Below are 27,582 nucleotides of genomic sequence, written 5' to 3'. Positions count from 1 at the left end.
CTTCCTTGACTCCATTGCAGTTTAGTCTTTCTGCTTTTCCAATTTGATGTATTCATGTAGTGATAGTGATTATAATGGACGTAGATCTATCATCTCTTCCCATCTTTTTAAAGTCCTTGCTTTTATTCTTCCTCTTGGAAATTCTAGTTTAGCAGGGAGTGGGAGATCTTAATTCTAATTGGATAATTAAGTTTGGAACATTATTGTTAAGAATTCCCCAAGTAAACTAATAAATCATCAGTGTTCCTAGTGCTAAAATATGAATATGATACCAATGAAAGTATAGTTACTTCTTAGCTTAACTGCTAATGTAGAATGAAGTAGTATCATAATACTAGGAGCTACAACCCCTTGCTGCAGTATTATGACAGTTTAGAATCAAGGCTGCATTCAAGTACAGGCTTCATCTTGGAAAGAAATCTCTCAGAGGATTGTGAATTTCACTTTGTATTCCTCTCGTTAAGCACATTCAGGAAGGACCAAGTTGACCACCATAGGCAAATGAGTACTGCATCGGCTAGAACACATGTTTCAAGGACAGCTTCTGAAGGAGAAATCTTGGCTAGCCACCATATGGGAGTGTTAGGATGAAGGCAGCCATTGGTCCCCCTTGTATACACCTGCTGAGCAGGTACATTGTTACCGTATGTGTACAGCGAATGCTTACAGAAGGGAGGGAAGGAAGGATAGATGTTGGATGGGTTGGTGGGTCGATAAATGAATAAATGAGCAAAGTAGTTACAGCCTTGGTAGATCTTCAAAATGACACAATATGTGACATGAGTATAAACCATTCTTTTAATACAGTGTTCTCATTATGTTGACATAAATAAGTATACTTTCGTGTTCAGTTCTCATTTCACTTAGATTGTAGTTTAATTGTCACTTGGGTGTATTGTAATTGACACTTGTGTGTCACTGTATTTGCAGTGGTGTATTAAGGATTTCCCACAGGGCTGCCTTCCTTTAGAGCCCCTTAATTTGTCCAACTTGAGAAAGAATAGAGTTTCGGGGGGAGTTTTTTGGTTTTTTTTTTTTTTTAGTTGAACACCAGTCTTGCCCCTTAGGGCTACTTGGGGTGAAACCTGAGGGTAAATCCTCCTTCTCTGAGGCCCAGGAGGCCGATGAGGGCAGAGCCTATAGAGGAGATGTTAGCCTGAGAGAGGACTCGATCCTATGGCTGGCAGACAAAAAGCAGAGGAGGGTGGGCGAGCTCTTTTTGTAACAGGCAGTGTCATTTCCCTTTTAAGCAAAATAAGGAATTGTTGGTAAGTCTTTGTCCAGAAAATCGCCACTTAAACTACTGTTTTGTTGAGTTTTTTTTTAAAGATTGACACCTGAGCTAACATCTGTTGCCAATCTTTTTTCTTCTTCTTCTTCCCCTCAAAGTGCCCAGTACTCTAGTTGTAACTTCTAGTTGAGCTATGTGGGACGCTGCCTCAGCATGGCTTGATGAGTGGTGCTAGGTCCACGCCCAGGATCCAAACTGGCGAACCCCTGGGCTGCCGAAGCAGAGCACACAAACCTAACCACTCAGCCATGGGGCTAGCCCCTACTGTGATATTTTTATAAACATATGTTTATTTATTTAATATCATTTTTCTGATAGGCATAAAATTTAGGCAGTCTAGCTTATTAAAGGAAAAAGTTCATCCAGCCTTTTTCCTTTACCCCATATGCTTCGGTCATACCCCATGGATGGAGCATTTTTCTGTTACTATTCTTTTCTAACTCATAGCATAATTACTGGACTGACTATGGGACTTCTCAAGACTTTTATCCTGTCAACATTTGGGTAGCGTTCCCAGGTCTGTGGATCCTTAAGTTCTCCTTTTATCTTCATAAGTTTCAGTAGATATCTCATTAATGTTTTTACTTGTGTCTGAAGTTTCTCAGAGAATGTGGCCATGTGAAGAAGCCTGTAGCCCCGACAGAAGGGCTTCCCCCTCATGCTAGCCTCCAACACTGACCAACAGTCTATCCGTGACCATCCTATTCATGGAGTCGCACGTTCATCTTTGTCTGTTGTGATACCACTTTCCCTAATTAAATCAACAGTTATGTCATTGGGATTCTGACAGTCACATCCCAGAAGCACATAAGAGCTGCCGCAGTTCTAAACCTTGGCCATGGGTAGGTGGTGGTCATGGCCACAGGGAGCTAATTACGCATCACTCCAGGAGTTTTTGAGAGCAAAAGTCAAGTCATTCTGTTTAATAGCAATATCACTTGAGTGACCCTTAGTCTGAGCGCTTGGGCATCATTTGAGACTTTTGGATTTTCTGACCTCTGACAAAATTTTAATTACCCAGGAAGAATAAGCACGGCTGTGACATCTGTCGCTGTAAGAAATGCCCAGAGCTCCCATGCAGTAAAATCTGCCCCTTGGGTTTCCAGCAGGACAGTCATGGCTGTCTTATCTGCAAGTGCAGAGGTAAGTGCGGAGCATGACCCTCCCCCCTCAGAGCAGCCAGAGGCACAGAAGGACATGATGTAAATGAAACAATTTCAGTGATTGCTGTCTACTCTGACACCAGTGTCCCCCTCTGGGGGACCTTCCCTTTTCCTTTCATCTCAAAGGAATAAAAGCTCAGAATAGAATTTAAAGTCAGCCTATAATGGACAAGCACAGTGACCAAATTAATCACTTCTTTGCTCCTAGTTTTATTTGTCTCAGGAACTTTAGCCTAAAGCACATTTATCTTGACCTCCACAGAGTCACCCTCTGTCCAGCAGTGGATTGATACAATTGATAGAGCAAAGATGTCTTTTCAAGGCCCTTGAGGGTGGGTGTGGCTACACAGTCTGCTCATGTGTTTTCTGGTAACACAGTTTTCCGTGAGAATTTAGACTTTTCTTGAGTGGGCACATGGCAGCCTATAGCCATGGAAATACACAAATCCCACACATCCCTTTTGCCTGAGACTTGCCCCTGCAGGGGAGTTCCTGAGGCTGTGTGAGCGTGTGCTCTGACCGCTGTTTCTGCCCTTACCCTACCGCCAGCCCAGCTGCCCACCCCACTATGTTTTAGTTGTCAGCATGGTCCACAGATTAAGCCGTAAAAGATCCGTAAAGTTCATTCTGTGTTTTTCAAAGTTAGACAGTTCTCACCTTAATGGTGTTTTTAAGGTGTCAGAGTAAACAAAACTCCAGTCACTGGTTCACTTGTTCTGCTGAACAAAACTCGATTAGTTGCAGGGGCCCGGGATATCCTCCCATTAGACTTCCAGGGTGATGATTCTCCATTTATTAAACATGTGTAATATTTGTTATGAAATCAATGCTTGTTTATTATATAAAATTTGAGAATATAGAGTGAAAGGAGTAAAAATCAACTGTAATCCCATTCATAGGAGAGAAACATATTTGAGGGTTATTCGTTTTGCAGAATTGAGAGCATATTAACTTAAATTCTTTTCACGAGCCTTTCCCGTGTCGTGAACTATCTGTTGTAGACGTGACTTTTGGTGGCTGGGTAGCATCCCCTCTAAGGACACTACAGGCTGTTTCTCCTATACAGTAGCTGCTGCTTTACCAGGCTGCCTTCTGTCTGTCCAGAGGTCCCTGCTTCAGCCGGGCCACCTGTCCTGTCAGGCACATGTCTGTCCATGGATGGCCATCATCATAAAAATGAGGAAAGCTGGCATGATGGGTGCCGGGAATGCTACTGTCACAATGGACGGGAAATGTGTGCTCTGATCACCTGCCCAGTGCCTGCCTGTGGCAACCCCACCATTCATCCAGGACAGTGCTGCCCGTCCTGCTCAGGTAAAAGCTGGCTGCCATCTTGTGCACTCCCTAAGCTGATGATTTCTTCTTTGCAGTGACTCATCCTATGTGTAACTCAGGGGACGTGCGGGGGACAACCCCCGGGACACATTTCAGATCTCTGGTTTCTGTCAACAACAGCCACACAATCAGCCGGGCGCTATATATGATTAGTCAAAGACCGGAGAAAATTTTAAAGCTCTAAAACTAGTCTCCTTATTTTTGAATGGTTTACTCAATATACTGATGTTTGAACTACACTTTTGTAAAGGTTTGTGGGCTCATGCACTTAAACTCCAGCTCTCCATTTTACGGATACTGTATTAAGGCTGATTGTCTTAGTTAATTGGAGGGGATCGGTGCTAATTTTATTCCATAAAAGCTTGTTATTTTTAAATATTTTATTTTTTTCCTTTTTCTCCCCAAAGCCCCCCAGTACATAGTTGCATATTCTTCGTTGTGGGTCCTTCTAGTTGTAGCATGTGGGACGCTGCCTCAGCGTGGTTTGATGAGCAGTGCCATGTCCGTGCCCAGGATTCGAACCAACGAAACACTGGGCCGCCTGCAGCGGAGCGCACAGACTTAACCACTCGGCCACGGGGCCAGCCCCAAAAGCTTGTTATTTTTAAAGTAATATTTGAGAGGGAGAGAATTATTGAATTCTGTGGCTGTTTCTCTCTTTTAAGTTAGTGTCTATGTGGCACGCTTGCCAAATGGAAAAATTTAGAGTGACCACACATCCAAAACATTTAAAATCATAATAATGGTAATCAAGATAAGTTACTAGAAGAACAGGACAGCTTTATAATTCATAGGGGTCCGAATTATGGTTGTTAGCACCAGTAGTCATTACCCTAATACCTTATCTAGTGCCTTTCCTCAGAGAGCTCAACACAGTTTATATTTATCATTTCTTCCCTGTGTAGGTCACTTTGAGTTAGAGAAGAATACACCTAGGCAGTTTTTCATCTGGAAAACACACACAGAAAGATTAACTCTCTCAGCCAGAGTAAAATAGTGCGTCAGCTGGAAGGCCAGGGAGAAGTGAAGTCTCCTGATTCTTGGATCAGATTTCTTTTAAAGTTGAAAGATACTGTCAGACTTTGGAGTCAGCATTGTTTTTCCTCTGGTCAGTCCTGGTTCTGTATCTCCCTGTGGATGAGTCCACCTAATGCAGTGGGCGCAGTCAGGAGCCTGAGCCTGGTCCTAATGCAGCAAGGCACACCCAGCCCAGGAGGGGAGGTGGCTGATGCTGGCCAGGCTGCACCTGCCTTGTCTGGCACGGTGCAGGGAAGAGAGGGACCCTTGAAGTCGCTTTCAGCTCTGAGATTGTACACACCTCAGTCGCTAAGGTATCCGAGTGGCAGGCAGCCCCAGCCCCAGGTAGAGGACCGGATTACAGAGTTAGTTTGGTTTGGTTTTTCCCTCATCGTCCAGTTAGATGTGCTCAGTATTGAAACTATGTCCTTTTTTTCATGTTTTGTTAGTTAAACATGATTAACCACTAATGTCCATGAAGCAGAAGGTAAATGATCAATTTAATGAGTCAGAACCCTGTGTTGATGCTTTGGGGAAGGAAAAATCACTTGTTCCAGTGAAGACCCCACGCTTCAGTTATAGGCGTGAGTGTGTAGAGTGTGGACTGCACCTGAGTCTTTGCTCAACGTGGACACAGGGAGGAAGTCTGAGCCAGACTGGCAGAAATGAAGACATTACTAAGAACAGATGATTAACTTGAGAACTAAAAGTCAGTGGAACCAAAACTAGTTTTCTCTATTACGAAGATAGGGGAAGTTCTTATACAGGCACACAGAATTATTGACGTATTATTGTGGGTGTGTGAATATCTAGATATACATGTATAAAAACATATTTTAATATATATGGATGTGTAGGTATATTTTTTCCAAAAATCTTTACTTTAGTCTGTTACCATATGTGGATTCTTCTGACTAGAGAACCCAGAACTGTTGAATTCGTGAACTCCTACGTAAAAGAATATTTTCTCCCCTCTTCCATTCAAGGATCAGCTGTTTTTCTTTCTGGGATAAGTGAGCAGTTCCTGAACTCTTCTGATAGAAGATTCACCAAATGATATTGTTTCTCAGATTTTTTCTCTCTTTCTCATCCTCTACCTTTCAGAGTTTTTTCATCTCCATCTCTCCAGCCAATCTCATGTTTTGCTTTGAGGCACATAGTATATATAGCAAAGAGATTAGCAAGATAAGACACACCTACAAACACATCATTTTTCCTGTGACTACTTCCCTCCACGTCAGTGTTTAAAAGGGCAGTAATTGTCAATCCTTTCCAGGCCCTTTTTGAAAGTAATAAGGGAGCCTTTTCCAATATTAGTTTATTGATGCTCTTTGAAACAATTTTTTCTCTCTATAAACTATGAGAAATACACTTTTATCATCTTGTCCCAGCTCAATTTTCATTCTAATTCTCTTCCTATCTACTTTCCTTATATACTGGAAAGTTTGGTCCAGTTGCTTATGCATATAAGCATTGGCTAATGTCAGTTTTCTGTGATATGTCCACTTGGGCAAAGTTCCAGTCTTTACTAGTTCCCTTGAGATAAAGCTGTATTAAAAGTTACCCTCTTAGCTGGAAATTGGCCCACACCACTGTCTCTCATCGGTGTTGTTGACGCTCATGCTGACCGCTGCTTTGAAAGTAACAGCCCATGAGCTCTTAGGAGATTTCAGCTCTGAGCATCGCTGCACAAACAGGGTAGTTCTCCTGGGACCCGATTTCCACTGAGCTCCAAGCATGAGCTAGCCATGATGTCTCCAGACTGCTCCTCGGCAGGGTTCAACACTGTCAACACCTTCTTGAAATGCTTGTTGTATTTGGATTACTCGAATATGGTTAATGTCCTCATACTTCTCATTTCCCCAGCACAACTGCAGGGCAACTCCCAGTACCTCTCCAGACATTTTCAGCATTAAATTCCCTCTCTATCCTTATCATCTCACCAACAGACCAAAATCGCCTCTCTTCTGGGGAAAGAAATCATAGTTCTCATCAGTCTCTGAGCGTTCACCTCTCTTGATGATGATATCACCAAACAAAGGTTTAGTCTCAGGTGAGGGTTTTTAGACCTTTCCGAAAGAGTGTTCCTGCTCAGTTTGCTGGCAGCTGGTCTAGATTGGGGTGTGGCATGCTCAACAGCAGGACGTACTTCCAAACATAAAAGTCCTCAGGATCCCAGAGATAATTAAGTGATGGGGCACAGATCAGTTGGAAGTTGTGTTTAATCTGGAGGCATATCCATGATCCAAGCAAACATAGACTTGGGTTCAAATCCCTGTCTGCCCTGGATATCACTCTGAGCCCTCAGTTTCCTCATATGTAAAATAAGATAATAGTACCTACTGCCCAAGGTTGGTGTAGGAAATAAGTGAAGTAACACACATAGAGCACTTAGCATGGAAACTGGACCATAAGAAGCATTCAGGAAATGAGAGATCGTTATTCTAGATGGTCCCTACATGTTCTCAGAGATCCCCTGAGAAGCCCCTGTTCTCAACAGTAGGAGTCCTCTCCCCATAATTTAATTCTCTTACTGAATTCTCTCATTACTATTGACAAACTCGAACCACTTGAACCTCACTTCCTCAAACTCATGCTTCTGCTAGTGCCTTATATTTCTGTGCATGGATTATTTTCTTCACTATTCTCTTGGTAAGAACAGACTGAGATACTCTACAGCCAAGCCTTCCTCTCTGCCCCTTAAAGCACACAGCACCAGGTTCTTTAAGAGTTGGTGAGACTGCAGGTGAATAATTCCTTGTGTTTTGATTTTCTGTCATTCCCCAGATGACTTTGTGGTGCAGAAGCCAGAGCTCAGCACCCCCTCCATTTGCCACGCCCCTGGAGGAGAATACTTTGTGGAAGGAGAAACATGGAACATCGACTCCTGTACTCAGTGCACCTGCCACAGCGGGCGGGTACTGTGTGAGACAGAGGTGTGCCCACCACTGCTCTGCCAGAACCCCTCACGCACGCAGGACTCCTGCTGCCCGCAGTGTACAGGTAACCAGCACTGTGCCTCGGGATGCGCTGGGCGGGGAAGGCTGCAGCTCAGACCTTGTCATTGTGCAGGACTGGCAAGCCAGGTTGAGCCCCACGTGGGAGCATGCAAAACCTAGCAGTCAGTAACCCAGGCAGGAACATCTGTCAGCCTGCTTCCTAGATTCATTCCCTTCTATCGATCACATATTCATGCAATCAATATGCCTTGCACCTGAGGTGACTTGGGGAAAAAAAAGGAGATTGTTTCTTTCTGCCATTTTTTTCCTTGCCCTACATGTCAGTCTCAAGAGATAGTCCTGCTGCACCAAATTATTCCAAATGATTTTGCTAATGTGAAAAGTCATGTGAAGAGCAGTTATTGATAAATAATGTAAATAAATGTCTTTGAAATATGTAAAGGTGGTGAAGATACTCTGAGAATGTTAAACTGGGGAATCGATAAAATATGCATCATGCTCACCCCCTCAAACCTGTGATGGTTCATAAGTTAAGATCCACAAGTATTAAGTGACCAACACATGTACAAATTGTACTGTTGTTTTCTTCTTTTTAGTTTTTGGGTAGTCTGGCCTTCACAGGTAAATTTATGGTCATGAAACAAATATAAACAAATTTTGTCAAGAATTTAAACATGAGTTACTGGTTTTATAACTAAAGTAACACTTCTAATTAACACTAGAACATATGACTTTTTTTCAAAAGTTATTTAATATGTTTATATAAAATTACCAAGTTAACAGCACAACTGTTTTATTTTGTTGTTGCTTAATCTTTTATCTTTTCAATGTAAATCAACAACCATTTACCTTCTAAATGTATATTCTTAGAGCATTTCTGCTCAGTAGAACATAAGCCCTTGTGTTTTATCTTTTTTTTTCTTTTTTTTTTTTTCTTTTTTGCCTTGGATTATCTAGTTGGCTGGCCAGAATCTACTGTTATGTCATTATATCCGGCATAGCCAATGTCCAGATTCTTCATGGGTCACACTGGTAATATTTTTTGAATTACATCTGATAAACTTACAGGGATAGCCACGTTATTTGCAGTGGTCATGGTGCACTGCTGCCAAGGTATTATCGTCTTAGTACAAAATCTTTGGTGTGATTAGCAGCCAGGTTAAGCTGAAAAGCTTAATTAGTCTACCATCTTTCCTAGTATAGGAAATAGTTCATATGTATTATGTTGTTAGGATATGCATAACCTAGTCCCCACTGTATTTTTATCAACGTCACTCTTTTACTCAGATGCAGACTCTGCTGATGTTTCTCTGTTGCTGTCTAACCATGACTATTCCCATCCTCCTGGTAGAAACCGCTTTGAGTGGTCTCTTCATTGGTGATCATGAATTTATGTCCATTTTAGATATTCGTTTTACAAATACTTAGGGAATGCCACTATTTAGCCATGGGATCCCAGGGATAATGAAAAAATCCAGTATTCCACACTTAAGTAAATAATGACAAAGTGAGAGGAGTGCCTGGAAAGGAAGGAATTAAGAGCACAAATAACCCTGGAAGCTTTAACTTAGTGGGAAGTATCTCTGCTGCCACTTGTTCTAAGGTCTGAGGACAAATACAGGGTTTGGTTAGCGGAGGGGGAACAGGAGACAGGACTTCTGCATGACTCTTGGCCCAGATTCATTGGCAGGACTCTTGACTGGACTTAGAGATTCAGTCCAGACAGAGAACAAGAGCTACCTGGAAGTGGGACCCCTGAGCATGCCAGGGCATGGTTTCTCCCAGCCGGGGTCTCAAGGCCAGCGCACATGTGCAGAGACCCCACAGATTCTAGCAGCACAGAGCATTCTTCTCCTTGGCCACCCGTGGATCCTAACAAGAACAGGCACCCGCTGAGCGCCTGGCTTTGATTTCTCAGTTTTAAACTTATACCTGAGCGACTCTTCCTTTCTTTGCATATAACTTAAGAGATACTTCCATATAGCCCTCATCGTAAACGTTGACTTTAGTTTACATATCAGTATTCCAAAGGTTACTCTTAAATTGGTGAATAAAAGTATATCTGGAATGCTTTTATTTTAAAATCAGTCACCTACCCCATAATTGCTCTTTCTGAACTTTCCATCCGTACTAAGATAAAAAGTCTTAAAATTCAAAACATCAGTTTTTTCATGTAACAGTAAATTCCAGGAGTAGCATTGACAAATGGTGTATTTCTCATCTAGAAAAATACCGTCTGTAATCTTAGGACACCTGCCTGCTAAAGTAGTCCAAAAATGATGGATATACACGAGTGGAAGAGCTGTGCCCCTCACAGCGATGGTGTCCTAGGATGCTGTGTCCGTGCCTCGGTCTTCCCGCCTTCCCTCTCCTCTGGCCTGGCTTAGAGAAAGGTCTGGAAACGGAGATGGCTTCATGAAGAAAGAGCGAACCTCTCTGCAGGTGAAGATATTTCACCAAAGGACACGAGGGAGAGAAAAGAGTAGTACTTCTTTCTTTTTTGAAACTTTCTAAGTTCTGTTTTATCTTTATAGCATAGAAGAGAGAGGGAGAGGTAGCACAGACATAAAAAGAGTGAATGAACACCAGTGAAAGAACTGGTGAAAACAAGATAAAGGAGCTAATATTTGGAATCAGAAGTGTAAAGAAGGGGTCTCTGGGGCAGAAAAAAATGGGAAGAGAGGCCCGAAGAAGGAAGATACCGTGAGCAGGATTCCCAGCTGGCATGCTCAGTCCAGGCTCAATCAGGAGTCGCCTGCCGGGGGGAAGACGACCTGCGGGCTCTGTGTCTCAGCTTGGATGCTCGCTCTGGCACGGCCAGCACATTCCCATGTCCTCTGGGGTCTTCTCCAGGCCTCAGTGAGAAGTCCCCAGACTCCAGGATATTCATTTCCGCTGTTATTTCGTAGCTTCGCTGCTGCTCTCCCTGCTTCCTCTTCTAAAGTTTTAGACGCTAGGTTGAGCGTGAGCTAAGCTATCATAACCCACAGAAACCTTGTGGCAATTTGCAGTGCCTCGTTTAGACTAGAGTGAATTGTTCTGCTTTCCAGCTAGCATTGGTCAATCTCTTTAAAAGAAATTATCCCTAGACATGGATGACCCCAAAGAGGTCACTGAGAAGGTAATCCCATCTTACCATCTTGAACCCGTATGGATGTGGTCCATGGAACCATCCCCAAAATCGGACCTAGAGCACATTTGGAGCAGTGGAAGCAGTGGCTGTGCTTTCACTTTGGGTCTGGTAATAGGAGATGTGATTACGTGGTTTAAAGGTGAGGGCGTGGACCCATTCCGCTATGTTGACTTCCCCCGTTCCTCAGAGAGAGCACCAAATAAAGCAAGTGCCTTGCTCCTCAAAGAGGCCTTTCTTGTTAAATCAGACTTGTTAGCCGTAGGGTGTATTTATGAGATGGATGGAAGGAGAATGTGACATTTAAAGCTTCTGCATCACTGTGATAACTACACGTTTATCTCAGTTATTTCGGTTTCATGGATGAAAATAGCCAAGTTCATCAAGCTGATTCTGAGAGGAACAGATGATAATTCTTTTGACCATGTATCCACTGAGAAAATGTGGTTCTCTTAGAGGTTTGCTAGGCAGGACCATCATGGCTATTTCTAGACTTTTGAGTAGTTAAAGTGGTTGAAAGTGGTCTCTCTTATCAGTGGAATAGTGACAAATCTAAACTAGGAACCTCACTAACTTGTGTTTTTCTTGGTTATATCCCAGTCAGGTTTCTGCTTGAGACTATAGTTTTCATGTAATTTCAGTGAATGCCAAGACCCAAAGAGATATCTGAGTTTTCTAGTGACTTTCTTTTCTTTTGCGAATTGCAACGAGATCTGGGGACTCTCAGGTCTGTCTTTAAATGGCAAAAACACAGGTGACTTGCAGAGAATTTCTCTGTGGTGCATCCTCGTGAGTGACTTAGGTTTCCCATCATCTTTCACCATTAATGTGAATGACTGCACCTTGGAACATTACATATCAGTGTGTTTTTGTAGATGCAATGAAAATCTGTTTGGGTGTTGATTGGTTAGGCCTGCATTGTGGCTGCAAGTAAGAGAAAACCCAGGTACAGTTTTTAAACAAATAGAGGTTTCTTTTATATACATTACAAGCCGTTTGAAAGCAAATGTTTATCACCATTGATTCAGTGTCTTAGTGATGTCAAGGCCTTTCTCTTGGTGTGACAAGGATATTACAGCTACAGTCAACACACTCATATTCAAGGCAGGAACGATGGTAGTAGCATGCTGTCTGCCCTTCTTTTAAGAAAGTGAAAGCTGTCCCAAAATCTCCTCATTAGCCATTCAGTCCCGTTCGCCACAACTAGGTGACATGGCCACCCTGGTTGCAAGAGAGACTGGAAAAGCAGGGAGCAGGATTGCCCTGTTTGACTTATACCCATTCTGATCCAAGTCCTCAACCACCACCACCCCTGAACAAAAATCAAAATTTTGTTAAGCTAAGAAGAAGGGTAGAGTGGATATTGTGCAAGCAACTAACAGAACCTGCAACAAATCTTTCGTGGTCTTTGTTGTTTTGCTTTAAATTCACAGCCTTGCCCAGATCAGACTTGCTGTGTAGTTACTGAGTTATTTTTACAGGAGGCACCCAAACCTGCGGTGACTGAGAGTGCTTGTTATAAGACAGAGTGAAACTCACTGTGTTGCGCAGTTGGTGGCCTACGGCATCTTCTTTTCCCTGCTGACCTTATGTTCCTTTTTCCAGATGAACCTCTCCAGCCTTCCTCATCCCATAATGAGAGCGTGCCTAGTTACTGCAAAAATGACGAAGGGGATATATTCCTGGCAGCTGAGTCCTGGAAGCCTGACGTTTGTACCAGCTGCGTGTGCATGGATAGCGTAATTAGCTGTTACTCTGAGTCTTGCCCTTCAGTATCCTGTGAAAGACCTGTTTTGAGAAAAGGCCAGTGTTGTCCCTACTGCATAGGTAAGACCAAGAGAAAAATCCTTTGTCTCTGCCAGTGGCCACTCAATCTACATTAACAGCCATTTGCTTAGATCACTTAACATTTTTGAAATCCATTTTTCTGGTTGATATGCCACACAGACCCAGAGTAGTAATATCAGGCAGGGGATGTGCAAGATGTGTGCCCAAGATAAAACATATTAAGAATAAGTAATGCTCTCTCAGAATGTCGTGATGTTATAGCATGGTCATGTTCTATCGGGCTCCTTTGCCATTTCAGGGTTTTCCATATTGGAACTCTCTTTCCTCACCCTCTTATGTACAGTGGTCTTTTTTTCCACGTAGCAACACCACGTTTCATAGTAGAGTACACTTTAGTACGTAAAGCTCGCTGCTGCCTTGAGATCAACTAAACACAAAATGCTAATTTAGTCTCCCAATTATTCCTCTGTCTGGTGATACTTAATTGATTCCATTTAAACCACGTGGTGGTCCATGTTGAGGACCTAGGGACACAAAGTGAGGCTTGAGTAACTGACAGCGTCCTCTCCTTCTTGTGACCCATGGGGACACATCATGTGAGCAGAGGACATATGTATATTAGCCCCCGATGTCTATACCAAAACTGGTCCAATGGACATAAGCCAGATGCTGTTCTGGAGCCAGAAGGCGAGGCTCAGACAGCTGGCCGCTCTAATAGAGGCACAGGCCCTGCTCCCACAGCTCTCGCTCTCTTTGATTGCTTTTGTATCGAGCAAAGCTTATAAAGTCAAGTGAAAGACAATGACATATCTCAATCCACTAGTGAACCTGTAATCAGAGTAGCAGGTGAAAAATTTGGCAAGCTGTATTAATTGCGGGTATTGTGCATTTAGTGTTGGAAATTTCTGCGTGCTCTCTAGATGCAAGTCATTGCATATATTTGGGGTGGTACCTGAGGAAAAGGAGAGATCTCTGGCCACAGAGCCTTGTAGCAGGTCACATAGATGAGCCAGTGAATGACACTCAGGTGCATACTGGCTACAACTCAGGGACAGCTCCCTCTCCTTGACTGTGACCTCTAGCCACTACATGGGGCCACTCCGTCTCTTATTCTGCATGTTGGTATACTAGAGATGGAAAAGTTTTTAAAAACACAGTTTCTGTTCTCAGGGATTTTACAGAGCTGGATTTTCTCAGTGTAATGGCCAGGGAATATTAAAATTTATATCTGAAAGCTGGATTCTCTTAATAGGGTGAACATCTATGTAATTTATTCTTTAATTCATGGTGCTTTTGCAAGTGAAATGGGGGCTATTAATATTTATAATGGGACAGCAGCTCTAGACCAGGAGTGTCCCAAGCAAATCGGGACATGTGGTTGCCCTACTTTTTACTGACCGAGACATTGATTTCTCTAATACTCCTAAGCTTTGTAGCTCCTAAGTGAAGCCAAAATGTATCAAGGCTTACATTGACTTTAGTGCTGCTTATCTTTTCAAAGAGCTGACCAAAATTCTCATGAAAAATGGTGCTGCCTTTGGTGAAATCTAAAGGAAAGGTATAACGAGGCCATTGTTTCAGGCCAGGGGGTGGGCAGGGGGATGTACAGCCAGTATCACCATATTTAAATATCAAACTTTAGTACTAAAGGAAACAGTTCATGAATCAACCGGGGGCTCTTGTATCACACTTGGGAACCAGGGCGCAGGAGGCCTGAGAAGTCAGTGTCACATTCAGAGGAAAACCTAGCAGTGCATCTCTTGTGTGTTGAAAATTCTCAGGTTATTTATTTAGATAAAAAAGATCCTGTTGTGTTTTGCTACTTAATTGATAGATTTGTAATTAGTAAATTACTCAACTAGTAAATTTGTTTCCATACGATAATAGTAAATCACTTCTCTTTCTCACAAAGCCAATTTAACAAATTCAAACTTAGAAAACCTGAAAATCATACTGTTCTGTGTCTTTCCTTTTTTTTTTTTTTTGCCTTCATATTTCCTATTCCAATTCTTACATTATTTAGACTGTACATTCTTTAGTGTTGGGGGCGGATACCAGTTTGGTCCAAATTTGTGATGTTGATTTGAAGTTAGATTGCACACACTTGCAGTAAATTGTGGTTCACATAAGCTCATAATGGTATAGTGGAAATTTTGTTTCTGTTACAGCTCCCTTCACAGCCGCCCCCACCCGCATTGATGCAGATATAATTGTATCCATAAACCTATGACTTATCTTCAGGGGAACATATTGGAGACTTAACACTTGATGAGAAATACGGTGTGCTGCTCTTCACTCACTCATCTTAATGCTTCATACATGCTGTTTTATTATTGACATAGTCATTAAGCCCCTTCTGTATTCATCATACTTATTCTGCAGGTGAACTTGTTAGATGGGTCTTCATCCTTTCTTCCCCCTTATGTCCAAGCATATGCAGTCAGGTTCCGTTCATGACTATGAAATGGGGATTTTCTGTCTGACTCTTCAGTTAGCTGCCTTGGCCTCTTCAGGCTTGTTTTCTTACCATCTGCCCGCAGCCTGGTCCCTCTGTAAGGGCTCCAAGCCTGGACAGCCCTGGCACACCTGCAGCCAGTTAACTGCCTCTGCCTCAGTGCCAAAGCCTATACCCCGATCCAAAGATGACCTAGCAAAGGACAGAGAAAGGCCATCACTGTGCATGTCTTAAAGCACCCTGCTGTTTCTCAGTGGGCACCAAGGACCAGTGCTTGCGTTGTCTCCTGTTTTAGGCTTTCTCAGTTTGAACTGAGCTCCTTCTCAGCCCAGATGATCTGTTCCCAGGATCACGTGTGCCCCACCCGCGCCTAGAGTGTCACCTCGCTGTGGCTTCAGGTCTCCTTCGTAGCTGGATATTCTCCCTAATTAGTCAAACATAGATCTCTAAAAACCTCAAACCCACCTTTAATCTGGCTTCTTTTTTTAGTGATAAACCCCTAAACAAAAGCGTGCCTGCTTTCACCTTGTGATGTATCCTTTTTCCTTACATAAGAGAATTGAAACGTGGCGATCCTACTAAAAGTAGTGTAATTACGAATATTTGTGTTCCTTTCAGCTAAATTATCAAGTCACTAATGTGCAATGATAATGCTTCTCTTTTGATGTGTGAAGGCCTCGTATTATGTGTGCTAATTTAATAGAATGTGTAACACAGACATAATTAATAGGATTGATGATTAATTTTGAAAAGTGAACAGCTTTGTGTAATTACTTATAATACCCATCATTAGGGAATTCATCTTTGTACTAGAAAGAAACTAAGTGGTAATTACCCAATCATTTTAATGGAACATCATCTGATTCCCTTTTTATATCCCAGCTTCCTACACAAATACGCACCAACTTAAATGTTATTTTCATAGGCTTTTTGACTGTAATGATGGCTTAAAGAATGGGGAACAAGAATCAGAAGATGAGTTGAGTATAAATTAGGTGGAGATAAAAGATCTGGAGGGAATTAGAATGTGCAATGGCAGATTTGATACATGGTTCCTTATAAACAGCAAATGTCTTTGCTATGACATACCTCACCGTGCACGATAGCATCTATGGCCTTATCACTGACTACATGCTACATGCCTTTCTGGAACTTTTCTAGAGCAAAAATCATTTCAGTGCTGCAATGAGATCTTTATTCACTCACTCATAAAGGACAGCAATTAAGCTTGCAACCCTTAGACCGCAGGCACTTACTGAGTCTGTGCAGACCACATCACCTTTGCTCCAATGTTTGTGTTGGTGATGCTTCTGCCGGCGGGATTGAGGGCCAGACTTTAGCATCTTCTATAAGGGGGACCATCAGCATTCCAGCAGAACCTCACCATGTCCAGGGGTTCAGTCATTACTGGTCAGTATTATAAAGAAAGAGCACTATTTTGATCATAAAGCTCTTTCTTGATTTAATTTATAGCGTCGTAGACTCCATATTGCTGCTGCTCATACTTGTTGACTTTGAAAATCAAGATACTCAGGTGTGCCCCTGGTCCAGCCAGTCTAACTGAACTGGGACTCTTGCTGAGTAGGCAGCTCTTGTGTTGGCCAAGTCGTATTACTCATTATGTGGAATATTGCTCTGAAGCATATGATTTGGCGAGTATTTATTTATTTGTGACCATGTGTTATTTTAGAAAATATTTGAGGTCAGATATTTAGAGTCATATTTGTTGGCTGGAAATCCCTGAGTCAGTACATCTTTCTCACTTAAGAAGTTTTGTCAAAGGTTAGTTATTTTTCAATGATAGTTGTTTGTGCTTTATATATGTATGTGTGTGTATATATATATATATATATATAAATATATATAATATATATCACTACCTAGATAAATATTTATTTATATACACGTATATACATGTTTCATAACTTGATGTGAACAAGGTTGATACTCTACATGTCTTCAAGTCATCTAACATCTTTTAAGTGTCTTTATCTCATATTTTAAGGATCTGTGAAAATGAGTTCTATTATAGATAGTATGTAAAAAAATGATTTTCTTGCAGGTTGTACATCTGTCTGACTAGAGGTTAGCTATTTCTTACGTTTATTGTGTATATCTTATGGGGTGGAGATTTCTCATGGAGTCAAGCTGGCATGTCACTCGGTTGTGATGATGTAATTATATTTCTTCTCCATAGTGATCTGCAACTAGCAAATGATTAATAATATTTCTCCTTATAGGGATGAAAATTATACTTTATGTCAAGTCAGTTTATTATACAGCATTCATTTTTGCTTAAATTTCTGTTTACTTGTTTAGGTATCTTTTCTTAGAGTATCTCTTTGGAACATCTGTTGATCATTGTGTATTTAACTCAGCCCAGGAATCAAACATAGTAAATGAAATATCAGCATCTCTAAGATATACAACCCGTGGAATTAAATGTTGTGCATTTTTAAGCCATAATGTTATTTTACTGGCATCTTCAGTGGAACATTTTTCACAGCTGCTTCTCTAATGTGTTTTCTTAAAATTAAAAACTTCTGTAGAATGGAAAGAAAACTTATTTTAGAGCCAAAGGGTTATGATCCCACCTCTGGCACATTCTAGCTAAATGTCTCGGTGATATGACATAACCCTACCTCAGTTTCCTCATCTATAAGATGAGAATAATAATACTGCCCTGTACTTCACTAAAGTGCTATGAAAATTAAGCGGCATAATATACGGTTGTGAAAGTACTTTACAAAAAGGATGAGGGGAATGTCTATTGGTTCAGGACAGTTACAGCTCTTCTAACAGGGAGGGCAGCTGATCTGACTAACATACATCAAATGAATTCTGGTATCTCCCTTTTAAATGTAGCATCTGCTTTTCTGCAAGAGGAGGGCCTGGATATAGTATCCCAATGATGAGCTTTTGAAGAACTAGGTTTTAGACAATACTTTAGTGGTGTACCTCATCCTGCACACTCTTAGCTTAAATGGCCCATGACTACTTCAGTCACACCCTATTGTGATCCAGGTGGAAACAGCATGCATTCTAAGGGTTTGTAGTGCAGCTGTGTTGTGGCAGTGCCCTGCCACAAACCTCCGAACGTCACTGTCCTTTCATGCTACTGGACCTCGCCACAGGAAAGGGAACGGAGCTCTTTTATTTTTTGTTGCCTTTGGGAGGCTAGTTGCATTTGATGAGTCCGTGAACTTACTGTGCATGATCTGCTATGATTCCTGGAAACAGAGTACGTGGCGTTTATAATCAGGACATAGTCTCCTAGGGAAGAGACCTGGTCTGCTTCCTGCACATTCTTCAGAGCTCTCGGTTCCTGTGGCCCCTACACTGCAGACCAGGTGGCCAGAGTTAGTGCTGAAGTGAGTTAAACGAAGGGGAAGGGAAGCAGGCTGCTTTTCTATGTATTGTTTAGAGAGTGTGAACCTAAAACATTCTGGTTGTCATGCACCGTTCTAACTTTGAAATGGTCTAAAGTTGTCACAGCAGAAATAGACAGTGTGTGATTTCAGCTTGTTTAGGTCTTACCCTACACGCTAGGAAGCATCTCATCTTGCTTATCCCCTAATCAGCTTTCTCTTCTCACTTCAGTATCCTTTTCAGGCCCCCCCGGCTGTGTAAACAGAAATTCAAGTTGTTCTAATATTAGAAGAAACCTTTAGTGGCATCATTTTTATCTGGGCTCCAGCTCCAGTCTTATTTTAAAGAGGTCTCTTGCACAGAAGGGAGGCTGGCTCTGGTGTTTCCAGAGAGATCCACTAGCATGTGCCTTTCACCTCCTTATTTCTGTCCAGGAGGCCACCCCTAATTTTGTACCCTCTAATGATTGGGGGAAGGACCCCCTGTAGGAGGGTTACATTTCTGATGAGGAAATGTCATCAGACCTGAAGTCAGTCTGAGACCTTCTGGAGGCTGCTGGCAGAGCATCCTTGACAGCACTTGGCTGTCACAGGATGAAACATCTCCTGTAGGTACAGAAACTGGCCACTCCGGGAAGTCCATGGCTTCCATCTCAACGTTTTCTTAGCAAGACTCTATATTCTGACTTCTCCAGAGATAGCTCCCTTTAAGTTGTAAAGGAAAGTTTATGTTTTTCCTTCCTGTTTGGGCCACCTTGTCTTTCGTTGTTCCTACCTGCCTTTTAGACTGAATTATATACTTTAAAAATGACTTCTGTCTATAATCTCCATCTACGTATAGTTGCATCTTGGATTGTAGGCCTTGTCAGAAATGAGACCTCATTTAAAGTTAAACAACGAATGTTTCTCTCGAAATCTACCCATAAAGTGCTTAGTCAATAAATAATAGATGCTTAATACAAGGGTTAAGTTCTGTTACGGAGAAAGTCTGTCCTCTTTGTGTGCAGTAGGAATCCGCCAGAAGTCACTGTTTTTACCAGTTTAGTGAGATTTTTGTTCACGGAACTCAGGAAAGTGTGTAATTCCTCTGTTCACTGGGAACCCTGTGCCATCACTTGTTCTTTCCAGCATGTTGAAGAAACCTGAAAGGCTCTTTCGGCCTTCATAAACACACCTAGACTCCCATCCTAAGAAACAGAATAAAATGAAGCAAAAATGGACTTCCAAGAAAGGTCTTAAAACTGTGGTCACGTCTGCTTTCATAGCAGTTAAGACATTGCATAGAGGTAAGAGTCGGCCTGCATGGCAACATTTGTCTCCGTTTTTTCTTTTTATAAAAATGAATTAAGAGCAGATGTTTTGTTTATTAGAAGCTAAAAGTTACAAAACAAAGTACTCAATTTTAAATCCACGAATATTTTTAGCCAAAAATCCTTAATCATTTGCTGATAGAATTACTACGTATTAGATCTCTACCTCACTGAAATTGTCTAGGCCACCTACATCCGTTTTTAGCAGGACTTCAGCTGAGTTCCACTTTTGAATTATTTTAGTCTGTGAAGCTCCAGTGAGCCAGCATATTCCAAATCAGTCATCATCTTCTATACCTGCGAGTCTTTAGGCATCTCTTAGTGACCTGCACATTATTTGCCAGATTCCTTCTTCATTGCGATTTCTGTTTGTCTCCAGTTTATGAAAAAAAATAAAGGCAGTTTTCTCAAACAGGAGGCACACACATTCCATTTATTCTCCAAACGTGGAGCTTGTGCCCGGCATCCCAACTTGGATACAGAAATGAAGATGACACAGGCCAGTGATTTCAGTGTCTTGTCAGTTAGGAGAAACTAAAATATAAGATAATAGTAGCATTGTATTCCTTTGTGGGAGCTAGAGAAAGAGTATTGTAATGCAGTGTTACATTTATAAGCTAAAATTTTAAAAGTATTTCCCCTGCGCTTACCCAAGTCCGCCGCGTCATTGGTGGTACTTGGCTGCCTTTTCCACTTCCTTTCTTAAATGTCTTGTTACCCATAGTGTACCTGGGACCTTTTCACACCTGCCTAAGTGATTTCACTAAAGTTTTCTTTAAATTCCTTGGTCCTCAAACTTAAGAAACTGTATCGAAGTATAATGTTATTAGCAGGGCCCGTTGTTTCACATCTTTTCAAAACGTTTGCTACATCTTTTTGAGCCTGGAATCACACAAAGCTAATGGGACCCTCTGGATCCAGGAGCATCTCCCTGAGGGCAGGGACCTCATTTGCCTTGTGCACCGCTGCATCCGCAGTGCTTAGATCCGTGCTGTCCGTAGCGATTTTTGGAAAGAACGCACACCCCACCACATTACTGCGTTGGATTATTTTGCGGTGAGACTTATTTTCAGCATAAGAGCTGCATTTAGTTTCTGGCCTCTGGGATCCCAGAGTAAATTACTTTTCACTACTCTAAATAGTACACTGGAGATTTGAAAGAACTGATGCAATTTCTAAAGCTGCCTCACTTCCTCCCGGGATGTTACTCCCACACCAAGAATCTGACTTGATGACCACCAGAACCAGATTTAGAACCCGATGTATCCATGCAAGAAAGTCTTCTCCCAGTAGAAATTGAAAAGTCTAACTATAACGTGGATTCAAGTGGATTTTAGTTTTTGTGTCCTTCCACAGAGGAAAGAGGGGAATAATCTGGAGATGCTTTCTTGTCAGGGGCTAATGTATATCCCCTGTCATGGTCAGATCAGAGCGAGACCTGAGCTGCCGCATCAGTGACTCCAGAAGTACTGAATTGGATCTTTATAGAGGAAGAAAACAACACAATCCTAGAGTCTAGGTTTTCCCCAACTGTCAATTAGCTTTATCGTGTAATTAGTAAAATAGCTCAAGAGTAAAAGTAAAGTTCAACTGGAACAGCCTGTTAAGCCTTCTTTTCTTATCTTGGAAAGAAGTGAGATAGTGAAGTTTAAACAGTTGGAGAAGTCAGCTCAAAAGGAGTTAACATTTCAAGGTCTTGCTCCTTCTTCCTCCCCTTTCATATCAAGCAGAATCAAGGAAAATGGGGGGTGGGGGGAACCCTGCACTGAATTCTCCAAACTCCACCACTGAAAGACATTGCATATTTTTATTCTATGCATATGTGGTGCAAGATAATGTTGCTTATATTTGAATGCAAAGAAGATGAGACGTGTCTGAGCTCCATGAGTTCAACAGCCCCTCTGGAGGACCCACCGAGGCACAGGTGTGCCAGGCTCCTGACGCGCCATGTTGATGGTGATTGCAGCAGCAAACCTCCATCCTTTAGAAGGGACTTCGTTTCCAAGAGAGTCCAAAAGTCATTTCAAGCCAAATCTGATGGATAAGATAGAAGCCAGAGCTGAGAAACCAAATACCAAAGCTGATCTAAACCGAGGAGTGGCCATAAAATAGTAACCATCTTCCTTGCGTGTTTCAAAACTTGGCTCTGGATGCCATTGCAAAAGGAAAATTCCAGAGCTGTCTGAAGCAAGGGCAGTATCATTGGAATATGTTTATAGCCTTCTACAGTGACTACTTAGAAGGGGATCACATTTGTTTGGATATATAACTCCTGATGTGTTTGTTTTAAAAATAAACCTTATTATATTAGTGTCATACCTCATGTTTTCCTTGGAACATTCTCCTCTAATCCTCTTCCTCTGAAAGAGAGGAGAGAGAGAGAAGTGTTAAATAGAGATTTGCCTAAGAAGGACCATGCATCTTCAGTAACCACTTCATTATCTCCATTCCGTGATAGGACTGTGCCACATGTGGGGTGCAGTTAGCTGTAGGGTAATTTACCTTTGAAGACAAAGACCTTAGGCCCCAACAAATGTAAGGGGTAGGAAATCTAAGTGCCCCTTTTCCAGAGTCAGTGACCAATGACCACTTTTCTTTGTGTGGCACAGATCCCTACCAAGAAATGTGACCTTCCCTGAGCTTATCCCACTGGGTACATGGTGGGCAGAAGGTGTGCGGGGACTGTGGAGCCACACCCACTTTGGTTCCTGTCCTGGCTCTGCCACTTCCTAGCCATGCAGGTGACTTAATCTCCCTGTGCCTCTGTTTTCTGTGGAATTGAAACGACACCCTGTCCCATTGGGCTGTGGAAATCAAGTAGCGATGCCTCATGTAAAATGCTTTGCATGGTACCCAGTACGTAGTAGGCATTCAGTAAGTGGAAGTTGTTATTATTAGGTATTGAAGAATAAAACTACTGTCATTGTCAGTGTAAACAAACCAGTTGGAGTGATAAATATAACAGTCAAAATTAAATGCACAACGCACTTCAATAGCCTAGTATACACTGTTTATATTACTTTTAGTTGGGTATTCCCATGTCTTTATTTCTACATCCCTCTTCAGCTTGAGTGTTTAAAATGCTTTTATATGTACTTTAATTAGACTATGCTGTGTCCCCCAAAAGGCTACAGTGACTTTATTATTTAGAACCTCAAATTGCATAGAATGGCTACCATGTCTCCCTGTAAACCAACTAGTTTCTAAAACTTTGTGACAAAGCTTTCTCAGATTAACCCAGATGCACCACTGAAGAAGATGGTGTATCTAGGAAAAGAAATGAGTATGTAAGAAATAGGGGACACCAAGATCCATCAGTGAACCGGAATTCACTCCATATTTTTAGACCTCTGTTTAGATCGTTGACCTTTCAGGTAAAACTTAGTCAAGAGCAGAAATACTTCTATAAAGCCTCATTAACTAAAATCTAATTAACTACAGTCTAATCTAATCTGGGCCACATAGCAGCTACCGAGGCTTTTCCAAAAGTAAGAATCCTCCATTTATTTCGCATAGAAATTCAGTAGAGTAGCCACCAACCGATGTCTTAAATGTGGCTTTGTTTTAAAGCATGTTTGAACAAGCAGACTTTGCCGTTGTGAAATGTATTGGTACTGTGATTCGAACTGTCGGATGTGGAGATATCTTGAAAACCACCCCCGCAGCAACAAGGGGCAGCGTTTCTCTGTCGTCATCCTGAAATGGGTCTCACCACGGAGTGTGACTGGTGGGTTCAGAGTCCCCATCCACAAACCTCCTGGCCCTGATTAACACGTCCACTGCTGGCCGTGGCTCACACCGAGGCAGCAGGTTGGAACCAGCTTGGCCTTCAGCTGAAATTGTTGGATAGCCAAAAAGTTGTCTGCTTTTCCAGGCACATTTGAGACCACATGAAGGGGGTTCCATGTGTTCCTGGGAGGGTAAGAAAGGGAGCCATTAGGTGGTGGTCACGGCAAAGAACGTGGCCCTTGAAGTCAGATGGAGCCAGGAGTACATGCAGGCTCTGCCATTCTCTAGCTTGGTTACATGAGGTCACTTCCCCTCTCTGAACCTGAGTTTCTCCAAAGGTGGAATAGACAACCCTACCTCGTGGAGTTGCTGTGAGGCTGATTCGTGTGGCGCTCTTGAGCACAGCACCTGGGCACCGTGGATGGTCGGCAGATGCTAGTTCTCTTCTTCAGTACTCAGCACTTAGACTCTTCTTTCAAAACCACCTGCTGTCTCTCTTGTCTGTACCATCTACCTCATCTGACCTGTAGTCTTTAAGGAGATCAGCTATGAGAATGCTGGTCATACAGATCTTAGATCTTGTTGTGGCCTTGCTGAGGTCTGCACGGCAAACCCAAACACTGGTTTAGACTTCTGTGCAGACCTTGAGGTCCCTCACTCCTACCCTCAGGTCCCTTTACAAGGTCTGGGGCCACTGGTTCCTTTTTCACTCTCTGCCACCTCTAGGGAAAGACTCATTCTTTCAGCTGGTGCTGTCAGCCCACGATTGATTGGCATCCACCTCTATGCCCTACCCGCCCCAGTGTTTTAAACCTAATAAGATAGCTTCCTGATCTTGAGTCATAATTAACTCATTTGGAAATGAGCTTGAAGGCAAGATGCTTCTGAGGTACTCTGTGATGAGTAGAGCTTGAATGGAATAGAGCTAGATTTCCACCTGGAAATTCGATCCATGGTAGTCAGCCCACTCCCTGAAGAGGAAGAGCTTCATTACAGCTGCTGTAGCCCCCAGACGCTCAATGAGTCTGACTCCTCCCGTGAGCACCTGTGCAGAGCCTGCTGCGGTGTCTCTGTGGAGCTTCCCGTTCAATGAGTTTCACTGTGTTCCTTGTCATCATGTTGCTACTTTGATTCTTAATCTTCATTGAATTTAGACAGAGATTTATTTTTATAATAAAATCAAATGAGAAACTGTAGTTTCGCCTAATATGTAGTCAAAGTTCTTGGTTCCACCCATCTCCTCCAAGGCATTCAGAGTAGTTGATCTCTCTCTTATATCATTTTATAAATATTCTTTTAGAGAATGATCTCATGCAATTGCTGAATGAGCAGTTACATAAACACTGTGTTATGCTGTAGGTCAGCAGTGGATCTTTGGCATTTCTCCCATGGTTTAGTTTTCTTGCCGTCTGCTGAAATTCCTCGAAGTGGGTCAGTGGCTTCAGAAAGCCCCACACCACGTGGCCAGGTTCTTTAGAACCAGGGTCAGACTAAGCTCTTCTCTTCAGTGTTTTCAAGTATGTGTGTATGTTTATTGGGGGTTGGGGGGGAAGGTGGGTAACACATGTGCATGTCTCTTTGTTTGAGATACCCATTTTAATATGATTGCCTCATCATCAAAAGAAACTTACTCATTGCAAAAAGAAAAGTTAAAGAGCAACGTTCACTCTTGATTCTAACAATTACTGTTTACATTTTCATTTCTTTCTAGACAGTTTTTAATTTTCCTCTTTATGTGCTTAAGCTTATACTACATGATACATTTTAATAACTACATGTATTCTCTCATATGATTGTGTCATGAGCCATTTGAACATTCCCATATTGTTGGACACAGATTTTTGGCTGTTACAAATAACATTGTGATGAACATCTACGTAAACAACTTATTTTAGACCTTTTCTGATTATTTCCTTGGGATAGCTTACTAGAAAGAATTATTGGCTCAAAGTAGTAGAAACTTCTTAAAGATATGTGAGGGACACCCCCTACTCTCACCATTGGTGTTTTCCTGTCTGTAGCTTCCAGTGACTGACTGAAATTTGGCCTCTTTTACCTTGTTGAGCCCCAAATCAGCTCTATCCCAGTGGCAGCTTCATGGTCATGTTCACACAGAGAGGCTAAGAGTTTGAGGGTCAACCACTGCAGCTTAGGTTGACCCACTGGAATATCTGGAGCAGTTTGATAAGGCCTGACCAGACTCCCAACAAGGTCACCAACTGTTTATTTCTTAAAGCAGGAAAGTGACTCATATATTGGTATTACCTCTGCCTAGCCTCTCATTGCAAGAGACGGGGTTGTCCTTCATGCCTCCCTCTCCCTTAACCATCCGTATCCTGACAGCTGTTTCTCAGAAATCTCTCTCAGATCTAGCCTTGCTTTTCCATCTCCATCACTGTGGCATTAATCTAGGCCCATACACATCCCCTTGAATGGTATCCCCATCTTCCTTACCCATTTAGTCTTCCAAATTATCACATTCCAGGGTTCTCTTCTTAAATCAAAGCTGATAAGGCCTCTCCCACCACCACAGGAAGGAATCTAAACCTGTTAGCTGTTATTCAAGGCCTTTACCATCCAGTCCCTACTTCACCTCCAACCATCACGCATGCGTGTGCATGTGCTCACTCTCTACAGCCTGACGCTTCTCACCATCCTTCCAACATGGCAAGCTGTTGGGCACACCACCTTCTGCTTGGAATGCTTTCCCTCCGGCTTCTTCATCTCCTGTTCCTCATCCCTCAAAGTAAAACTTGAGCATCAAATCGTGGGTGAAGGCTTCCCCAGCTCCCCAGCAGAGTTGGTTGCTTTGCCCTCCATGTTGTCCAGCTCCTCGTTTAGTTCACGGTAGCAAGAGTTGCTGCGTTGTGCTGTGGTAAGGAATTTCAGTCGCCAGGCCTGTCTCCACCACTTCTGTTCAGTCCTCTCGATCAGGGTCAGGATCATGCCATCTTTTTCATTGATGATAAAAGTTTGTGGAATGAGTGGCCAGCCCAGTGGCATAGTGGTTAAATTTGCATGCTCCACTTGGACAGCCTGGGGTTTGCAGGTTTGGATCCCTGGCACAGACGCATCAACCTATGCTGTGGCGGCATCCCACATACAAAATAGAGGAAGATTGGCACAGATGTTAGCTCACGGCTAATCTTCCTCAAGCAGAATGAGGAAGATTGGTAATGAATGTTAGCTTGGGGCTAATCTTCCTCAGAAAAAAAAAAAAGGTTGTGGAATGAATGAATGCCTTTATATTTAACATATACTTACTATTTTTAATACCTTACTAGATAATTTTAACCTCATAAATATTAGTAGCATTAATTAATTAAACATCTCAAGATGTAATGAGTGTCTTTGCCTCAGTCTTAAGAAAATATAGACCAGTGCTTGTCCTTAACTCGAACCCCTTTTCACAAAGTCCTCATCCTTTCTGTGCCTGTATCTCATTCCCTTCCTCTTTTTCTCTAAGAAGAGGATGGGCAAAGATGTCTCTAGGAGGAAAAGCACAGTAGAAAGCGAAGGATGAAATGAGTGAGTTTAACCTTCTCTTTCCTAAGGTCCTTGTACCTTACTCAAATGTTATGCTGTGACATTGGTCCATCGTATGAGCTGTTACAAGGTTTATGTAAAATATAATCAGTAATATTGCTTTATGGAGAAATGCTTCCTTTCATAAAGAATTATCTGCATAATAGACTCTAGATTTGATAGCAAATCTAATGTCCTCAGTGAAATGTTGGCTGGAGGGCAGAATATTACTTAAATTAGGTTCGTTAATGATTCTGCTCAACCATTCACCGTGTACATTTTGGATATCTTAATGAAGTTCCCTCCTCTAAGGATTCCATATTAGCAAAAACTTCTATTATGGGTTTGGTTTGAAAGCCTTCAAATGAGTTTTTAAACTTAACAGTCAGTGCACCAGAAAGCTTTCTGTGGATCAGTCACAAATACAGGGAAGTATGTTTTTAGTAGATACTGAAACAGTAGTGGATACTCTGTTTACAACTAGAACTTTCCATGATTACTCAATATCCTT

General features: G+C 42.1%; 1 protein-coding gene and 1 long non-coding RNA gene across 2 annotated transcripts in view; one reads left to right on the top strand and one right to left on the bottom strand.

Annotated features, from left to right (window-relative positions):
- The window catches only part of CRIM1 (cysteine rich transmembrane BMP regulator 1), a 187,717-nt gene that overhangs the window by 146,599 nt on the left and 13,536 nt on the right, over positions 1–27,582 (top strand). The window contains exons 10-13 of the mRNA XM_044772230.2: positions 2,313–2,434; positions 3,559–3,768; positions 7,594–7,809; positions 12,502–12,723. Of these exons, the coding sequence (XP_044628165.2) occupies positions 2,313–2,434; positions 3,559–3,768; positions 7,594–7,809; positions 12,502–12,723 (770 nt within the window). The remainder of the gene's footprint in view (positions 1–2,312; positions 2,435–3,558; positions 3,769–7,593; positions 7,810–12,501; positions 12,724–27,582) is intronic.
- LOC139045546 (uncharacterized) lies at positions 21,717–23,702 on the bottom strand. The gene is made up of 3 exons (XR_011504107.1): positions 23,572–23,702; positions 22,137–22,177; positions 21,717–21,851 (listed from the first exon to the last, which is right to left on the bottom strand). It is a non-coding gene; the product is annotated as an uncharacterized lncRNA (long non-coding RNA).

The sequence above is a fragment of the Equus asinus genome, chromosome 6, assembly GCF_041296235.1.
Source record: "Equus asinus isolate D_3611 breed Donkey chromosome 6, EquAss-T2T_v2, whole genome shotgun sequence".
NCBI lineage: Eukaryota > Metazoa > Chordata > Mammalia > Perissodactyla > Equidae > Equus > Equus asinus.
Note: the sequence above shows the minus strand (reverse complement) of the source record. Positions and strands in the feature narration are given on the sequence as shown.